This window comes from Primulina tabacum, chromosome 1, assembly GCF_025594145.1.
Source record: "Primulina tabacum isolate GXHZ01 chromosome 1, ASM2559414v2, whole genome shotgun sequence".
NCBI lineage: Eukaryota > Viridiplantae > Streptophyta > Magnoliopsida > Lamiales > Gesneriaceae > Primulina > Primulina tabacum.
Genome location: NC_134550.1, coordinates 5,209,024 through 5,229,210, shown reverse-complemented (window position 1 = coordinate 5,229,210; position 20,187 = coordinate 5,209,024). Strand labels below are relative to the sequence as shown.

The 20,187-nt window shown below is 35.4% G+C and overlaps 4 protein-coding genes and 1 long non-coding RNA gene across 7 annotated transcripts; 4 read left to right on the top strand and 1 right to left on the bottom strand.

Moving 5' to 3' along the window:
* The first annotated feature begins 56 nt into the window (after window positions 1–56).
* Window positions 57–847, top strand: LOC142536904 (protein TIC 20-II, chloroplastic). The gene has a single exon (XM_075642312.1). It carries the CDS (start codon window positions 124–126, stop codon window positions 727–729), a length of 606 nt encoding a protein of 201 aa, XP_075498427.1. The 5' UTR covers window positions 57–123; the 3' UTR covers window positions 730–847.
* A 590-nt stretch (window positions 848–1,437) lies between these two features.
* Window positions 1,438–4,958, bottom strand: LOC142536888 (biotin carboxyl carrier protein of acetyl-CoA carboxylase 1, chloroplastic). Of its 3 annotated transcripts, none has more exons than XM_075642291.1 (8): window positions 4,718–4,958; window positions 4,450–4,624; window positions 3,390–3,443; window positions 3,162–3,328; window positions 2,752–3,076; window positions 2,434–2,505; window positions 1,755–1,820; window positions 1,438–1,663 (listed from the first exon to the last, which is right to left on the bottom strand). In XM_075642291.1, the coding sequence occupies exons 2-8, from the start codon at window positions 4,618–4,620 to the stop codon at window positions 1,640–1,642; spliced, it is 879 nt and encodes a 292-aa protein (XP_075498406.1). In that variant the 5' UTR covers window positions 4,621–4,624; window positions 4,718–4,958; the 3' UTR covers window positions 1,438–1,639. The 3 variants fall into 3 exon arrangements, with proteins under 3 accessions (XP_075498406.1, XP_075498397.1, XP_075498413.1); XM_075642282.1 differs by having other exon boundaries at window positions 4,802–4,956; XM_075642298.1 differs by having other exon boundaries at window positions 4,706–4,722.
* A 2,172-nt stretch (window positions 4,959–7,130) lies between these two features.
* LOC142536878 (disease resistance protein RGA2-like) lies at window positions 7,131–10,839 on the top strand. Its single transcript, XM_075642271.1, has one exon. It carries the CDS (start codon window positions 7,268–7,270, stop codon window positions 10,748–10,750), a length of 3,483 nt encoding a protein of 1,160 aa, XP_075498386.1. The 5' UTR covers window positions 7,131–7,267; the 3' UTR covers window positions 10,751–10,839.
* A 3,606-nt stretch (window positions 10,840–14,445) lies between these two features.
* LOC142536873 (uncharacterized) lies at window positions 14,446–16,754 on the top strand. The gene is made up of 2 exons (XR_012818474.1): window positions 14,446–14,674; window positions 16,054–16,754. It is a non-coding gene; the product is annotated as an uncharacterized LOC142536873 (long non-coding RNA).
* Window positions 16,755–17,621: 867 nt separating this feature from the next.
* On the top strand, window positions 17,622–19,802 carry LOC142536865 (dihydroflavonol 4-reductase). Its single transcript, XM_075642254.1, has 5 exons — window positions 17,622–17,819; window positions 17,944–18,308; window positions 18,577–18,736; window positions 18,826–19,018; window positions 19,401–19,802. Exons 1-5 carry the CDS (start codon window positions 17,693–17,695, stop codon window positions 19,642–19,644), a joined length of 1,089 nt encoding a protein of 362 aa, XP_075498369.1. The 5' UTR covers window positions 17,622–17,692; the 3' UTR covers window positions 19,645–19,802.
* The last annotated feature ends 385 nt before the right edge of the window (window positions 19,803–20,187 follow it).

Genomic DNA, 20,187 nt, shown 5'->3' with positions numbered 1-20,187 from the left:
TTAAAATTAAGTAAATAGTAAATAACAAGTTAAATAATTATTTCGGGCAAGAGTAAGATCTCAAACAATGTGAAAATTGAAAATCAATGAGCATAATCCTCACAGCCTAAACCAAACCAAAACATGGCATCCCTCCCAATCCTCCGCCTCGCTCACACCCCACTCAGCCTCCTCAAGCCCACCGTCCGGAGTTTCCCGCCGCCAACGAACCTCCGCCACCATCCCAAGAAATCCTCCGCCACAACGAAGTGCTCCTACACACCCACCCCGGCCACCGACCGCCTAATCTCCGCCGCCTCATACTTCCTCCCCTTCTTCAACGGCCTCCAGTACGGACGCTTCCTCTTCAGCAAATACCCCTTCCTCGCCGTTCCCATGGAGCCCCTCATCCCTCTCCTCTCCCTCTACCATTCCGTCCCTTACGCCAGCTTCGTCACCTTCTTCGGCCTCTACCTTGGCGTCGTCAGGAACCCTAATCTGAGCCGGTACGCCCGGTTCAACGCGCTGCAGGCGCTGGTTCTGGATGTGATGCTTGCCGTGCCGGTGCTCCTACAGAGGATATTTTCTCCTGGGAGGAGCGGCATCGCACTGAAAGTGACCGCGTGGGCCCACAGCGGGCTCTTCGTGTTCGTCACGTGCTGTTTCTTATATGGGCTGGTGTCCAGCATTATCGGGAAAACTCCATATTTGCCGTTTGTGGCGGAGGCAGCGGGCCGGCAGCTGGACTGACTGGGGGCACCGCATTCCGCCGGTGCTCTGTTTGTGATTTGGTTCAACAGAAAATTGAGAATACATTTTTGTATTTTGGTGCTATTGGAAAAAGAAATGCTAAGTCTTATTAAATTTATTCCATATTTTTTTAAAATTAGAAATTTATTCCATATTCATTTCAATATTTCATCAAATCGCTATTTTTAATTATGCAGTCGAAAATCAAAAGTTTGAGAGACGTTTTTGTTGTATAAAATGGACCAAATTATTTTGTACTTGCAAAATAATATGATACAATGAAAAACGTAATTTTTGTTTGAATAGATGAATATGGGAACTTAATTTGAAAAAAGATATTTTGCAAAGTTTGAGATGTCATTAATTTGGCCATTTCCGATCCCCAAGCAAAAATACCATTGTTCATTTAAAATTATTAAATATTCTTGACTATGCCTATGGTATTTAGTACTATGAAATTTCCTTTCACCCTCTTTGCCCCCAACAGTCTCGATGACACGAATCATGATAAGGATGCATAGAATTCTAATATTGAAAACTAGGAATGTGAAAATTTTAGTAAGTTTTACAAAAAAAATACACAAAAGTAATTTGAGATCACACCAAAATCAGGGGATTTCTCAAATGAAAAGAGTTCAACAAGGTGCTGTTAGAAAGAGAATTTTAGTATTACTCGGAGTATACAATAGTCAAACTATAATACACTCATAGATGATAACTTCTTAACTTGATATCACAAAAATAATTAACCAAGGCTCGATTTAGTTCAACTTTCTAACAAAAAGTTCCATTCTTGCAAAATAAAAGTCACTGTGTGCAATTTTTTTTAAAATAAATAAATTTGGCCGTGATCCCACGTCGAACACACTCATATTGCACCTGTGATGTAGGTACCTCGACTGCTGCTGCTCTAGGGTTCAATCACAAAGAGGGGCTGTAGAAAAAAGTATAAAAGTAATTAGATCATGCATAGCAAGAATGAAATAATCGGTTTTGTTATTAAATGATGCTGTTCGATCACTTACAGTGTCGACACTGACTGGCTTGCCGTCTTCTACAAGGATCTCGACTATTGTTCCAGATTGATCAGCCTGCAGATACGTGTTTCAGGCGATTGTGAGACATGTAAGAGAAGGATGATAAATTTACCACAGAATGATGCAAGTCCTAAATCGGTAGTAGCATATAAAGAATACAGTAAAAGGTATGAACACGGTATGCTCGATTTATTTAATAAACTGACATAGGTGGCTGGGGGATTAACAATGGGAAATACAAGAAATATCATGAGATATTGATTGGGTAACATTCATAAAATCTACTGTTACTAAGCACTAAAACACAATATGTAACAAATTCTTTACACAGTTTATACTATGAGGTACTGAAACTATATACTCTTTAGAAAGACCATGAATGGAGGAAATGGACCATGTTATGTAAGAGATCAGGCTGTGCAAAGATTGATAACTATGTATTCAAGGAAATTTCACTTTAAGGAACAAAGAAAATATAATACTCAAATGTCCAAGTATGTTAAAGTAACCAATGTTTCGAACCTAATACCTTTGAAGTTTTTATGAATTGAGAAGTCCAGGAAGCCGAAACTATAGTTTGATTTTACTTGGCTAATTCAAAATGAAAAGTAGAAACAATAATAGCAGTCGAGGCAGTATCATATTATTTGCAAAAATGAAAGCTTACTTCTATTTCATTCATCAATTTCATGGCCTCAATGATGCACAGAACCTGTCCCTTCTGTACCTTAGATCCAACCTGTAAAGGGCGTATTATGTATGAAGATAATATGATCATAGCAGCAGGAAATGCATTGAGTGCTTTATCTACTTGTCTTGTCATGTACACACATAACCGTTTTTTGTTGGAGTAAATCTATGTTAAGATAAAATTAGAAGACACTGTTGAAGAATGCAGTCTCGCATTTCTTACAGTAAAGACAAAAACCACAAAAGTTGTGTATCATGGATTTTAAGATCTAATGTCATCATTGACATTAGTTACCTGAACAAATGGTGGTTCACCAGGTGCTGAACTTCGGTAGAGGGTTCCAGCCATGGGAGATTTAAGAGGTGGATGAGTTGACTTGGATGGTTGAACTTTAGGTGGAGTAGGTACAATTGCTGATGCTGGTGCTGGTGCTGGTGCTGGTGCTGGTGAAGGAGAGGCTGAAGCTGGGACAGGAAGCGGTACAGAAGGCTGAGGTAGTGATTGAATGTATGTGACAGGAGAAGAAGGAGGTGGAGCCAAGGCCTCCTTTTTACGTATTAACAGTTCACAGTCAAGTTGTTTCAACCGCAGCTCCACGATATCCTTAGAATCAACCAACCTGCATGAGGAAAATGAGGAAAAAGTTGCACGCAATAAAAAGTTGAAAGAGGCACCCACAGGCATTGGGAACTGACAATCCGTACTTGACAAGATTTGAAACTTGATTCATAAATTCAGATATTGATTCTTCTGATGCCAATGAGGCAGATGGAGCTTCCTTAGATAACTTCACATCCTTGGCTTCGACAGGTGAAGCCTCTGGCTTGACAGGATTTGAGGATGCGCCTTTTGAGGATTCATCCACAGCAACCTTGAAGGCAAAAGAAGTTTGAAAAGAGTTCCTCAAATGAAATCCGTGAGGGAAACCTTACCTCATTCGATTGTGCTCTCACTACAGTAGAACAGTTCCAAGCAGACAGCAAACCCTAGAGATTGTAAATCAACATCGGAATCAGAATTATTGTGAGTCGAATGAGAAATAGGAAAACTGTTTTACACTTAACCAGGAATGTGAAAATAGCAATAACAAGGTAACATGAACTTATTTTCCTCCGGGTGAAAGACTGGATTGAGTTAGTCTAAATAAAGCAAGTGTGAGGACAAAGGTAAACTTAATGTTTCTCAAGTTTCTAAATTCAAGCAGAATTAACACATTGGGTCCTTCAATGCCAGTACATGGACCATTTTTATCAAAATTTCCTTTCTTGATACATTTTCTCCACTAGAATTGTGAAGGTAATACCAGGGTGGTAATGTATTTTGATTGGAATCGTGATGTCCAACGCTGAAAGAGTTCTTCCGTATATTACCTAAGCTATCAAATATAAAAATGCACAACTTCTTACATTTTTGTTATTTTTTCACAGATCAACTCCATGTTTGGAAGCCTGCAATTATCATTAACATACGACACTAGTTTGATAACACCCCCGTTTCACTCAATTTCGATAACAATGGAGAATCTTTGGGCTAAAATAGTTCACAGAGCCGCCACTTGGCCACGTCTCCGATGAATGTGGCTTTTAATGTTTATTTGGTATGTTTTCAGAGACTAATTTTTTTTAAAAAAAAAACAAACATTCGACACGAGGAGTTTCGATCATTGGACAAAACCCAACCATTCCATTATGGGTTATTGTGCATTCATGAGCCACGATCACGTTGAGATTCATCTTTCTCCTAACTTAATTTCCATAACAGATATAAATTGATTTTCCACTCTAGACAAATCGAATACCGAACAGATCACACAATTACTAAAAAAAAATGTAATTCTGCGACACTCACAGATCAGAGAAGAATCTCAGTATCTTTCACAAAGCAAATCACGCAATTTCGTACGGTACAACATTAACATTTCAGGAAAAAAAAACGATAAAACACCATGAACTACTCAAACATTATCAAACCGAAAAGACCAAGCATCTGTACCTTGGAAGAGAGACGGAGCTTAGGTTTGGCAGAGAAGCAGAAGGAAACCTTGTCCGAGGACGCACTGTGGCACAAATGGTGGCGGCATAGCGGCAGATAAGGGGAGGATTTACGCGCATTCTCCGCCACAGAGGCCGCCGTCGCATTCGCTGCTCCAAACGACGTCGCCATTGCTCTCCACGCAACAAACAAAAACAAAACAAAGTAAAAAGACAGATTCAACACAAGATAAAAAGCAAACCAAAAGCACACACACAGAGTGCCTCGCTGTGTTCTGCGTGTAAATCCGCCGCCAGAGAAGAGTGGCTCAGCCGCGTCGATGATGCCGAAGGAAGCGGATTGAGAATAATACCTGCACGTGACGATCAGATGGCGCTTAGGTCCCGGAGATCCGGACGAATAATGAGGTGGGACAGAGGGTTGTACGTCGTGCTGCGGACCAAGTACGTTGCCCCCTAACCAGAAGTTGAACAAGGGGTTTAAAGTCGAGTTAGGTGTGATTAAGGTGGCGGTGAGACGTTCAACTACAATTGCCAGCTCAGCATCAATTTTTGTGCCTATCTCTACTAATTGTCTTCAAAGTAATGTAAAAATGCCATCTAACACGTGGATTTCTATCTTTTCTCCTAGTTACTTTTTTCGTCTTAAATTTATACTTTTTTATAAAAATTTATTTAATTTTTTTATATATTTTTCTGAAATTCAGTAAATAGAGCTACATCAGTAAAAAAAAAAAGAGTAGAAGAAGATATGTTAAATATAAAAACTTGATTATATATTTGAAATAATGCTAAAATTATATTAATAGATAATTACATCAAAATTTACAGTCATCATATTGCGATTTTTTATTTGATATATCGTCAGATTTTAAATAAAAGATTTTTTTTTTTCCAATTTGTGTTATGCTCCCAAAGTAGAAGATAAATAAATTGATGTAAGTTGACACTTTATTATGCATAAATGTAACATTTGTATCAATTATGTTGGCATATTTCATTTGAAGGATAAATGGACATTTTTTTCTTTGGAACTTAGATGAATGAATTGATCATGATGTGAAAAAATACATGTGAATGAATAAATAGTTGGTTTGAAAGTACAAATCTAATAGTGTAGTAAAAAAAAAACATTCCATTCGAAAGAAGTGTGTTGTTTTGGTACACAATGATTTCCAAAAAAATTATGGTGTAGATCTCTTGTGGGAAGGTCTCATGATTTTTTATCTGTGAGACGGGTCAACCCTACCGATATTCACAATAAAAAGTAATACCTTAGCATAAAAAGTAATATTTTTTTATGGATGACCCATATAAGAGATCCGTCTCACAAAATACGACCCATGAGACCGTCTCATACAAGTTTTTACCAAAATTATGTTGTAATTGTTTGATTTTTACGTGTTAGTTCAGTTATGTTATAGACGAGTGTAAGAATTATTTTATAAATACTTGATGTATATATAAAATCACTCATGTATTTGAGATATCAAAAAATATATACAGTCAATATATTTGAGATGAAGATAATATTTTATATTATAATTTTTTATTTGGTTTGAATATTATGACTATCAGTAGGTAAATCATATTTTAATTATAATTATTAAAGTAGGTGGATAGAAATATGTTTGTTTTTATTGATGAAGACTACATTTTGATTAAATGAAATATTTCATTTTTTAATTATCATTTAATCATGATAAATAAGATTAATTTTGATTTTGTATTAAGATTCCCATTATTATTGTCGTTGAATTTGAATTACATTTTCATCCTTCCGCTATATTAAATGTAACTATATTCGTTTTGGCTAAGAGTAGGTCTTTCACAAGACGGTCTCACGGATCTTTATTCGTGAGATGCATCAATCTTGTTCATATTTACGATAAAAAAATAATATATTTGACATAAAAAGTAATATTTTTTCGTGTATCTGTTTCACAAAATTGACCCGTGAGACCGTCTCACATGAGTTTTTGTGTTTGGCTAATTAACATAGCGATTAAATAAATAATTGTACAAATGAGTTATATTTTTTTCCCCATATTTACAAACTTATAAATTCTATTAAAAAAAATTGAAAATAGAATTAAAATGAAGTGAAATCTAAAATATAGATATTACTAATTAACGAAAAGGAACAACAACAAAAATTCCATATTCATGACCAAACAATGCGCTTTGCTTCAAAATTATAATATTTTTCCATAAAAGTATTTATTATATTTGTATTATTATATAATAACATAATCTCACCATGTCTGAATGTTTATTATGTAATAGATTTTATTGACGAATGAATAAGCAATTTTTTTTTGACTCATATGATAAATAATATATTTCTTTTTTAAAAAAATAAATAAATTTGATTATCAGAAAACTTAATTTGATTGGAGTTCCGATACAATCTTGAAACGACATTTAAGAAGTAAGTCAGTTTTTTTTAGTTGTTGAAAGTTTGTTACAATTAGGTATCCGATTTCATCATATTTTTTCAATTTCTCAAAAAAAAAAAAAAGAAATTTAGAAACTCAATAATTCATGACGTGTGGAGGAGTCCAATAAGTAGACTTGGTCAATAGGTATTATTAATCTCAAGTCTTGTGAAGAAATATGTTCTTTTATAAAAAGAATTTTAGATAAAAAAAAATAAATAAATTCATATCTGAGGCGAGGCTCAATAATTCATTTACGCGTGGAGCTCAACAGGGAAGACTTGAAGTTGGAGGAGACTTCGTTTCTCTGAAAGATAATATCTGTACGTCGATCCACGCATCGTCTTTGAAATTACATCTCAATATTGCAAGAATTTAAATATGGCGGAAGCGCTGGTTTCAGCACTTGTGGGAACAGTTATCGGAAACTTGAACTTAGCGGCGGTGCGAGAGATTAAGCTCCTTTGGGGCTTAGAGGATGAACTCGAGAGACTTGAAAGTGTTTTTAGCACAATCCAACTTGTGCTTCAAGACGCTGAAGTCAAGCAACGAAACAATGATGTGCTGCAGAATTGGTTGCGAAAGCTCAAGGATGCTGCATACGATGCTGATGACGTACTGGACCAGATCGCTACAGCGGGCCTCAGACGAAGATGGATTTCTGAAAGAGGTAAGCGTGGTTATCTAACTACACTAACTTCATTTTTCTCAAAAAGAAATCAGTTTTCGCGTCGTCTTGAAATAGCACAAAAAGTGAAAGATATCAGGGGAAGATTAGATGCTTTATCGGACGAGAGGCTTAGGTTCCACCTCAGGGAGGGTATGATGAATAATCAAGTTGGAGTTGTAGAGAGCCGACAGACTAGTGCATTGGTGAACGAATCAGATGTTTTCGGAAGAGATGAGGAGACGGAAATCATAGTCCAGAAACCACTTTGTGACATGGCTGATCAAGATGATCTTTCTGTCTGTGCTGTGTGGGGAATGGGAGGGATCGGGAAAACCACACTCGCCCAACTGGTGTATAATGATGAAAGGGTTCTGAAGCATTTTGAATTGCGAATCTGGGTTTGTGTCTCGGAAGATTTCAGCTTGCAGAGGCTGGTTAAAGCAATTCTAGAAGATGTACTAGGAGTTGACTGTAGTCTCACTGAGTTAAATCCATTGCTGCGTCTTCTTCAAGACAAGTTGAGGGGAAATAAATTTTTACTTGTTCTGGACGATGTTTGGAATGAAGAACAAAGTCTGTGGGATCCTCTTAAAGAAGCGTTAAGATGTGGGTCAAAAGGCAGCGGGGTAATGGTAACAACTCGAAATGAAAAAATTGCTCGAATGATGGCTACGGCTGAAATCATGTCACGCCGAATTGGCTATTTATCAGATGCCGATTCTTGGTCTTTATTCAAGAGAAGAGCATTTGCATGTAGAACAGAAGACAAAAACCTAGTCGGAATCGGTGAGGAGATAGTGAAGAAATGTGGCGGTGTGCCTTTGGCGATAAAGGCTCTAGGGAGCTTGATGCGATTTAAAAGCCACGAAAGCGAATGGTTGGCAGTTAAAGAAAGTGAAACATGGAGTCTACCGGATCATGGAAACAACATCTTTCCTGTATTGATGTTGAGTTATGACAATTTATCCCCACAAATGAGGCAATGTTTCTCGTATTGTTGCGTATTTCCCAAGGATTATGGGATGGATAAAGACGAGCTAATACAACTATGGATGTCAAGCGGCTTCCTTCACGAACAAGGCCAAAAGGACTTGTATCTCATTGGCCAATCGATCTTTGAAGAGTTGGTTCGGAGATCATTTTTGCAAGATGCCGAGAAACACCAGATAGGGAAAATGAGATGTAAAATGCATGATTTAATGCATGATTTGGCAGAATCGGTCATGAGACGAGAAACTTATAGGATGGTGGATGACAATGTGCAGAAAATTCCACCTAGAGTTCGTCACTTGTCATGTGATTTGCGGTCACTTGGGATGATCAAAGAGAAAAGGGATAAGCTCCAATTATTGAGCGTGGATACTGTGCACTCGCTTATTAACACGTATAATTATGTTGATGATGTTGAACATGAACGATTTTTGTTATCCTTTCTCTCAAACCAACAACATTTAAGAGTGTTGGACTTGAGATTTTGCAGGATAATGAATTTTGGTGACAAATGGGAACATCTTAGGTTCCTTTCAATGTCATGCATTGAGCTCAAGACGCTGCCTGAATCCATTACTCGTCTCCACAACCTTCAGACCTTGAAACTTACATCTACACGCGAGCTTCGCAAGTTGCCTGAAGGTTTGAAACACATGAAAAATCTTTGGTTTGTGGAAATTGATAGGCCTGATTCACTTATCTGCACGCCACCTGGACTTGGAGAATTAACTTCCCTCCAAAGACTAAGCATTTTCATCGTGGGTGAAGACTCGGCACACCAAATCAGCCAGCTGAAGGAATTAAATCTTGGAGGGGAGTTGAGCATAAGAGGACTTGAAAATGTGAGAAACCTAGAAGACGTCAAAGCCGCCAACATGATTACGAAGCGGAACCTGGCATCTTTGAATTTATCTTGGACAAGTGGAGCAAACAAGATCTCCACGGAACATTTCGAAGCGACTCTAGAGAATATCCAACCACATCATAATCTAGAGCAGATCCGCATTTCGTCATATCAAGGTTCGAGGTTCCCAAATTGGATTTCTGCTCCAGCGTTTATTAATCTAAGTAAAATCACTTTGGAAAGATGTGAAAAATGTGAACACCTTCCACCCCTCGGGAAACTTCCAGCTCTGAAGATTCTTAAACTTGTTAGATTGGATACTGTAAGAAGACTGGGTACTGAATGGTGTGGCGATGGAAAAAGTTCATTTGTTGCATTGACACATCTCCGGTTATTGGCATTGCTGGACTTGGAGGAATGGATTATACCAAATTCACATGAGAGTTTTCTTCGCTTACAATATCTAGGCATAATCGAATGCCCCAAATTGATGAGACTGCCTTTTCTACCAGGTCTTAAAGATTTCCATGTACACGCCAACCCAGCAATCCTTGGATCCATGATCGCTACTTCAATCGAATCACTTCGCTTAATCGACGATGCTGATGAACTTAGTTTCCTTCCAGGAGGTTTAGTGAGCGCTCAAAAGAATCTAAAGAAATTGGAAATCAAGGAGTGTCGTAATCTCAGGAGTCTATCAATCATGTTGGATGACCTATGTGCTCTGAAGAAGTTGAGTTTTGATTCCTGCACAAAACTTGAATATCCACCGGAAGGACTCAAGTTTCTAGAGGAATTGGAATTCTTTTGCTGCGATAGCCTTAGATCATTTCCGGCAGCTATTTTGGAAAATATGTCTTCCCTGAGATCCTTGACATTCTTACATTGCAAGAAATTGGATCCGTTATCTGGGCCGCTACAAAGAGCCGTCAGTAGCCTCCATGAATTGGCGATAATTGGTTGTCCAGAGCTCAAATGTTTGCCAGAGAGCATTCAACAATTGAGTGCCCTTAGAAAGTTGAGGATAGAGTATTGTTCTGGATTATGTTCCTTGCCTGACTGGATCGGGAATCTTCAGTCATTGTCAACATTTACTCTTACGGGTTGTAGAAATTTGACGTCATTGCCAGATAGTTTCGAGAATCTAAAATCACTATCGGTGCTTGATGTGCGAGGCAGTCCAGTTTTGGCGAAGAGATGCGAGAGATCAAAGGGTGAGGATTGGCCTAAAATCTCACATATTCCCCAAATATACATTGAAGTTCTGATTTCAGCCAACAGATGTGAGAAATCAAAGGGTGGCCTAATATATGAAATGAGAAAAATGCGACATGTACTGTACACATTACTCATGAAATGATATGTATTCGGTGATATCCTAGTTAACTAATAATTATGTGCTTCTTTTTTTATACATGTAAAATATATGAAATGATATGTGTAGGTATTTGTGTCGTGTACATTTATCTGAGCACCGATCAAGTGAAACTGATGTAAAGTTCAGTTATGGCTGAACTTTGTTATGTAAAAAATATAACAAAAATACGACAACCATCGTATTTGGTCCGCTGGAACAACCCAATTCAGCCATGCACAAGTTCTTGGGGGCATTCATACTGATGTAAAGTTCAGTTATGGCTTCCTCTGTTATCGGCTTTGTCATGGATATCACCTTTCTCTGCACTCAAGCATGCCAAAGTTAACTTCACAAGCTATTTGAATCCAAAATTATGCGGATATGGGGTTTTCAAATTTAGAACGAAATCGCATTTTATTCGATATTTATTTAGAAAAACTTAAGCCGAACCTGGGGTGACAGATTTTGGATGAAGAATTTCATGTACCTGAAGCAAGGAGTTATTGGCGTAACTGGTGTCTCCCAAACCTCCATTCATGTGAAGCACTTGCTTTACTTCCATTTTTTTTTAATATTCTTGATTTATATATATAATTTCTCTCTTGTTTCTTTCGTTTTGATAAATTGGAAGGAGGAGGGAATGATTTATTTATAGGCGGATGTTCCATGGGTGAATAAGCAATTGAAAATCAAATTGTTAGAATTTCAAAAGTATGTAATAAAATTCATTAAAAAGGGAGATGATTGCTACCATATTATTAAATTCGTTGATCCAATAAATGGAAAACAAATTATTCAAAAATATATATTGAAAATAAAGGAATTCAATGGGTATTTTTTTTTTTTTTGATGTGTATATAATTTTTTAGAAAAATAAGAGAGATATACTCATAATTATTACAGTCAAAGAATTTAAAAATATATAAATGTGCATCTACCAATCGATATTCAAAATTAGATTACTTAATTGGTTTAAAGTCTGAAAAGAAACATCTCGGTGATTATATCGTCTCGTAACATACTGATGTTGTACCAAATTCATGTCGTCTCGTAACACTTTGTGTGGCACGAAACAATTTTAGCTTGAGATGTATTGTAGAAGCACATAAAAGGATAACGGTGTGTTTGACAATAAGGATTTGGGAGGATTTCATGGGATTTGAATTTCAAAATCCTATTTTTACCTGTTTGACAAGATGATTCAAAAAAAAGATTCGGATTTGTTTAGAATTGTATGAGATTTCATGGGATTTAATAAGTATATACAAATCCCATCAAATTTGATGAGATTTGGTGGGATTTGGATTTTAAAAACATACCATTACTTTTTTATCTAACACATTACACATCATTCTCATCAACACATCATTCTCATCAACACATCATTCTCCACCAAAAGTTTCTACATTGTTAGACTTTTTCTTTTTAACTTTTTCTAGAAGTTGAAAAATTTCGTTTAAATTTTATAAGTTTTTCGTGTTATTTACTGATTAATATAATAAAAATTATAGTAATTACCAAAGCCTTTTTTTACGTTTAATAATTAATTTCATGTTAAAGTTTGAAGTTGTTTGATGATTTTTTTAATTATTATTTTATGTGCACTATGATTAATAAATAATAATTAATTTTTGAATTTACAAATACAAATAACAGAGAAGAATTATTAATTTCTAAATTTATTCGGGTTATTTATATTTATATGATTTCTAAGGATAGCTTAGTAAAATTTTAAAATTCCAAATTCAAATCCTAATTTCTCTAAACAAGAAATTGATTTGTAAATACCATTTTTAAATTTTAAAGCAAACACCAAATGGAATTTCAAATATTTGAATTTCCAATTCCAATTACAATTCCAATTCCAATTCCAATTCCAATTCCAATTCCAAATACCATTAAATTCTCTCAGATCCTGGTTGCCAAACACGTAAAAGATACGACCGAACGAATACCCACTTTCCAGTAACGTGAAAGGCGCTGCCTTACTCGAAGTTTGGCGACGAGCACCAGCTAGCATTTATTCAAACATATATATTGAAAATAAAGGAATTCAATTGGTATTTTTTGTTGATATGTAAATAATTTTTTAGAAAAATAAGAGAGATATACTCATAATTATTGGGACTATCAGATATATAACCTTCTTTCTCATTTTCTTTTGATTTTTGACCTTCTTTACTTTAATCTTTGATAATTAACCTTCAATTAGAAATCTAATCCTAATTTTTCCAAATTTGCCCTGGCCTTCTAAAGCCCAACTAACCTAACCCAAAATCTTAATTTTTTCCTCCTTCCCACCCCACTCCATTAATCGTGCTTTCATATCTTCCTACAATATTTAATCATTCTCCTCTGTATTCAAAAAAAAGTTTGTTATCAAAATCCTTCTCTATAAGTGCTACTCTAAATCATGTTCATCTTTTCTTCTACTTCTTGTTTCCGCAGCATCGACGCCTCGCTTTTATGTCTCTACTATGTATTGTTTTTGGCAATCTATTTTTCCCGCCATTTCTTTTATTCATTAATCACGTGAAGAGGAAACACATAAGTTTTAAAAAAGGAGATTAAACATTTATAAATGATAATGCATGGATTTAGGAATTTGGATGTAAGAGACAAATTAAAGTAAATAATTGAAATCAATATAATTCCCTTTAAATGAATACTTCTTAACACATGCATACAGGGGTCAACTCGTTTTGGTAATGATGTTAAAGTTCGTAAAGTCATAACAAAGATAATATTTTTATTTTTGGATGTTGCTGGTTATTTTTAGGATTTTGGTAATATTTTTTTGAGTTGGAGAAGAAATTTATTATAACTGAGTCTCAAACTCGAAACTTAGTCTCAAACTTGGGGACGATAAGTTTTGATATATATTATTGTTTACTGATAAATTCTAAATATTATGATGCAGTAAGTATTGACATTGTCCTTTTATTTTAAATGCATGGTCCACACTAAGAAAATATTGAATGCATAACTCAAGACAAGACATCTTTTGTATTGTGTATATTTTTCAAAGTAATTAAATAAATTAATAATCAGTCCTTCATTGAAAAAAGAAAGAAACAGACCTCACGTCTGTAGACTGTAAAGAAGAAAATGTACATATTAGTCTACAACGTTGTGTTATTGGTGAATGGTTGGGAAGGCTGCAGTGTTAGAGAAAGTTGAAAATTTTGTTTCTACGAAAAATGATATTTGTTGACAATTTATGATTTAGATGAATTGAAGATATATTGGTTAAAGAAAAGTTGTTTTAAAAGGGTAAAATAGTAAAAAATATATGCATTAAAATGAGGATGTTATATTTCAAATCAGGAGTCAAATGGAGATTAATTAATTAAATCTTCCCATAATTATTACAGTCAAAGAATTTAAAAAATATATAAATGTGCATCTACCAATCGATATTCAAGATTATATTACTTAATTGGTTCAAAGTCTGAAAAGAAACGTATCAGTGGTTATCGAAATAGTTCATTAGAATTAATATGAATCACAAATAGACGTCAATTTATCTCATAAATATTTATTTGATCTTCGAAATTATTGAATACAAGATGAAGTCAAACACGTTCGAATATTTTTCGATCCGGACTCAAGTAAAAATCGTTTTATTTGATAGTTCGCGACAAACTCACAAACTTGAACTCGAGCATTCGATTTCGAGTTTTATAATTTTTGTGATATTGAGTTCGTCTACACATTAAGAGAGGATTAAAAAAAAAGATTATTATTTTCTTATCTTCCTGAATTAGAGGGATATTTTGGTAATATTGTGTTAATTTTGACGATTTTATGAACTCTCCCCAATTACACTAAGCCAAGACGCTAAAATTTCTTAAACCCCTTTTGCTGCGCTTTTTCTTGATCCTCAGTTTCGGCCCCGTTGTCAACTTTAGTGTCTGCGATTTTCAGGTATTTAATTTAATTACATTTTTCGATTAATTTCTTGATGTTAATTTGATCTGGGATTTCGCTTTCCAGTTTTTTCTTGATTCCTTCCCATTTTGTTTGTTTGTAGTGCATTGCTTTTTATGAATATTTATGGTAATCGTATATGAAACCGGTGCGGTTAGTTTACTTTCTGGTGTATTTGGAGAGATTTGATTGTGGGATACACTACTGGTGTCGTTTTGTTGGGTTTTCTCGCCGCGTTATGCTCAGATGTTGGTGAATTTTGCCATTACTGTAAACCCGATTGGGGTACAAGCCAAGGAGTACATAATCGAAACAGAAAGAAAAAAAGGACAGTTTTTAGGGAAAATGAGAAATTTGTCTGTTCTCGAGGGACATAGGTTAAGAGCTTGCGTTGTTATAAAAGTTGATCTGGAATTACTGGTTCAGTCAGTAGATCTCTGTACGGAAATCACTGAACTGAATTTTCTGTATTCATGTTGCCTATCTTAGTCATTCTGTCCTTCACCAGTGACGCTGAGAATCATACATCTCCACTGAAATAATATTTTTCTGATTTAGCACGAGAACCGGTAGCATCATGAAGCTACATTCGAAGTAACGACATTTCGTGTTTATGCATTTCATCGTTGTTATCTGAGTGGCTGTCAATCGGCATTCGCGCTGTTGTTGCGTACGTTGGTGTCCGCTTTTGTGTCTTCTTGGCTTTCCTCTTTTTCGATATAGAATCACTCAGTATCTAAATTCTTGTTGCGTGTGATAAGTATGATCATCGCAGATTATTAACTAATCATGGACACAATCCGTCCACTCGGGAGACACTTTTGATCGTCTTATACAGAATTAAGCTTCAATGGAAAGTGAATTTTGTAAACGTATTGTATCAACTATATTATCCTGAGATGCCTCAGTCCTAGTGCCTCTTTTATTCAATCAAGCTCTTTCATGATCTTCATAAGTATTAATGCCCAAGACTCGCTACCTCTTTTATTATTAATTACAGAGAAGTGCTTATGTTTAAGAAATTAACCTTTTGAATTTTTTCCCTTCTTCCCTCTAGTTGGGGGGAGCACATTTGGGTATGATGTCTGATTCTTCTCCAATGTTATTCCAGTACAAATCAAATATGCCTCTCTCTTTGCAGTGCTTGGATCTTTAGAGGATAGGTTGTGTTAGTTTTTAAACCATTTTTGTTTTCTCACTGAGTTTTAAAAGTTGAGCTTAATACTTATTCTATTTCTTTCTATTCCGAATGTAGTATTGCTTTCCTATTTGTTTTTTAGATTTAGATGCTTTAATTGAAACCCGACTTGGTATTTTTAAAATTTCTGAAGTACTGAATTGATTGTTCCTTTGTTGCTATTCTGCAATGAAAGCAGTTGGAAACAAAGTCCTGTCTCGTTTGATGTATGCTAAGAGTCTAGCATGTCTGGTAATGTTGCTTTCATAAATGAGGATGCTTCTTCTGGATCAGGAGAGGACACAAACATGTTAGACGGGAACAGTAAACATCAGCATGCAACTCCGAATTCAGGACATCGTAAGAGAAGTCGTAAGGTTACAGGAGATGCTATTGTCGATGCTATGCTTGAATTAGCAGCTGCTTCAAAAATGAGGACAGCTGCAATAATGAGAAACGAGGAGCGGTTCACAATTAGCAAATGCATAAAGGTATTGGATGAGACACAAGGAGTTGATCAAACTCTCTACTTCTATGCTTTGGAATTATTTGAAAATCCCTTGGGGAGAGAAACTTTTTTATCGCTAAAAGATGAGAGACGGTTACCGTGGTTGCAGAGAAAGTTTAGAGCTTCCTCGGGTTCAACATCCTGAGAAATTTGATACCTTTTATGGGCTTGTTTCTTTGGGAGTTTTCGATTTTTATCGTATATGTAGTTAAGATCCTTGTTCACAATTTACTTGTTGGACTTTTTTGTTCAAGATTTAGTGATTCAATAGTGTTTTTAACACCATATCTGTCCCAAAAGAACAACCGCATCCACCTTCTGGGAGTGCTTGTAGTCGAAAGCTATGAAATTGTTCCTGCATTTTATTATTGGGAGCGACTTGTGAGTTTTAATGTGTTTACTTAAATAAGTATAAATCATTTAAATTATAAAATAAATAATTTGAACATTCGTTCTTATTGTCTGAAAACTGAAGAATTAGACTTGATTTTTAAAAATAAATTTTTTTGATTAAGTTTTCTTTTTAAATAATTTGGTTTCTAACTGATTACCTTATCCGACTTTAAACTATATGTTCGTTTATTTGATTGCAAGTAAAAAAATTAAATTTATGCTTTAAAACATTTAACGGTTGAATTTTTTTTTAACAAATGGTAAATATTTAATATCACCTTTAATTTATTTGAGTAAAAATTAATAAATATAATTGTAACGAATAAGTTTAATTTGATTAGGAATGTCCCACTGTTTAAACAGTAATTTATAAAATATAAAACAACTTATATTGTATCTTATAAGCTGCTCTAAACTTTTTTCCCAATAGCAATTTAGCTTCATAAAAAATTATATGAAACGGTCCGCGGATCAATTTTGTGATACAAGTTTTCAACTCGACTCATGAAAAATATTAATTTTTGTCTAACAAATATTAATTTTTATTACAAATATAGATTGATTTGACTCGTCTAACGGATAAATATCTGCATATCACAAGAGATCTACTTAGTGCGTACAGGTATTTTTATTTTGAATTCAGAATGTTGTATTAAAACATAGAGAGAATGTAACATATTCTAAGAATAGATATACATATGATAATTTATTTTTTTTCCAACGTATAATATATGTTGTTTTGTTAATTAGGTATCCTCAATCCCCCAGCGCTCGTTCAAGCCAATATGACTGAATGGTACGTAAATCACGTGCCGCTTAACCGACAGAAAGACACACCTAATATTTACTCATCAATCATTATAATTTTACTTACATATATACCACCAAATATATATACTTAGCCATAAAATAAGTTATACAAGTATTAAATAAGTATATGAACATGGAATGTGGCCACGGCCGTGTGGTATGTGTCACCGGAGCTGCCGGATTCATCGGCTCCTGGCTCGTGATGAGGCTTCTTCAACGTGGCTATATCGTCCGTGCAACCGTTCGCGATCCCGGTACTTATAATTCGATGAATATATCAATATCATACGACTTACAAGAGATTAAAAGTTGTTATTGTGTGGTACGTGGTGAAATTTTAGCATTCATACGATCACGTTCATTTGCATGTTGTGCTAGAAAATATGAAAAAGGTGAATCACCTAGTGGAACTTCCCGGAGCCGACACGAACCTGACGCTGTGGAAAGCGGACATGATGGTGTCGGGGAGTTACGACGAGGCTGTCCAAGGTTGTGAAGGAGTGTTCCACATGGCGACCCCGATGGATTTCGAATCCGGCGATCCGGAGAATGAAGTGATAAAGCCCACAGTTGAAGGTGTTTTGAGCATCATAAGTTCGTGTGCAAAGGCCAAGACTGTGAAGAGGCTCATATTCACTAACTCGGCTGGGACTTTGAATGTTGAGCCACAACAGAAACCAGTGTATGATGAAGAAAATTGGAGCGATCTCGACTTCATCAACTCCACCAAAATGACAGGATGGGTACTAACTTTTTCCCGATATTTCCATATTATAAATATTCTGGCGGTGATCACATTGCTATCAGAATCCATTGCAACCCCTGACAAAGTAATTCAAGTTTCTCTTGCAATGCAAACCAATGCAAGACAAGAATATATGTATATATATATATCAAATAATTTAGATGATATAGATAGTTCGGCATCTGTGAATATATAGTGGAAGAATGGTGTTTTGCTCTACTAACAATTAGATTCATATATTGTTTTCATTTTCTTAATGTGTGTAGATGTATTTTGTATCCAAAATCTTGGCTGAGAAAGCTGCAATGGAAGCTACTAAAGAAAACAACATAGACTTCATTTGCATTATACCACCAGTAGTGGTTGGCCCCTTTATTATGCCTACTCTCCCCCCAAGCCTGATCACTGCACTTTCTCCAATAACTGGTAACGCAAATTTCCATTTGCTTCAAGTTTATGTCGATCATATCTGATTGGTACGAACACATGTTCTGTGGTGAATCTTGATTGATCAGGAAACGAGCCGCACTATTCGATCATAAAACAAGGCCAGTTTGTGCATGTAGATGATCTATGTGAGGCGCACATATTCTTGTTTGAGGATCAAAGGGCACAGGGAAGATACATCTGCTCATCTCATGATGCAACAATTTATGATTTAGCCCAAATGATCAGAGACAATTGGCCAGAATATGACATCCCAACTGAGTAAACCACCTTCTCTTCTGATCTCTGATCATGTATAATATTTATGTTGGCTTGGTTTTTTGCGATTTTTCGAAGCGTTGACGAAACAAATGCAATTAAGATGCCAACAATTACATAATTTAATATCTAGGGAAAATAACAAAACTAGTCATGTAACTTTTGGTGCTCTGGTTGGTCAACATTTGTTCTTGGAGTAATGATTTGGTCTTTTTTTACATTTTCAACATGGCGCTAAAATGATCTAGCAGTAAAATGTTGACCGATTAAAACACTGAAAACTAATATGGATAAATTTGCGAGATCAATTTTACATTTTTGTCTTAATCTTTCTGCTTAGCCTAAACTCACTCGTGATTTTTATATATTATGGGAACATTGGTAGATTTGAAGGGATTGACAAGGACACGCCAGTGGTTCGTTTCTCCTCCAAGAAGTTGACAGGAATGGATTTCGCATTCAAGTACAGCTTAGAGGACATGTTCAGGGAAGCGATCGAGACGTGTCGCGAAAAGGGTTTGCTCCCATATTCAACCCGAAGCTGCGGAGTCGAAGAAAACAAGGGAAAAGAGCAACTTCCGATTTCGAAGGAGAAAATTGCCAATGGAGAAGTGAATGGAGTGCATTAGGAAATTAAGTAGAAGTTTATGAGAATATTGGCAAAATAAACAAAAAAAAAAACTATGAAAAGAATTTGAAATTTGATAAATTTCACGTTGCTTCGTGATCCCATGTTTCTTGAAGGTCTGTTTGGCTATTTACATAAAAGAAATTTGATAATACTCAATTCGATAAAGTAAGACAGCTTGGTCCTGATCCCATACAGTAAACGCCAGCTGTCGGTGACGTAATTGGGGAAAAAAACAGTGTGCTTCAAATATGTGAAAGCCACAATGTTTGATCAATTCAACGTTGAAAAAAGCATGCAAGCCAAAGGGTCAACTTCGTTTTTAATATTATATCAATAACTTGTTATATTAATTATTATAAACTAATAACATTACAACTCAAATATTTTAATGTCTGTCATTTTTCTTAACAATTTTCACCCGATAATTGCACTTCTCATATTTTGTTATAATCAAATAGATGCATTTGACTCTTTTATCGATTGTAAAATTATGTCGATGGTAATCATATGATAGCTCAAAGATGTGTGAAATCGTTCTTCT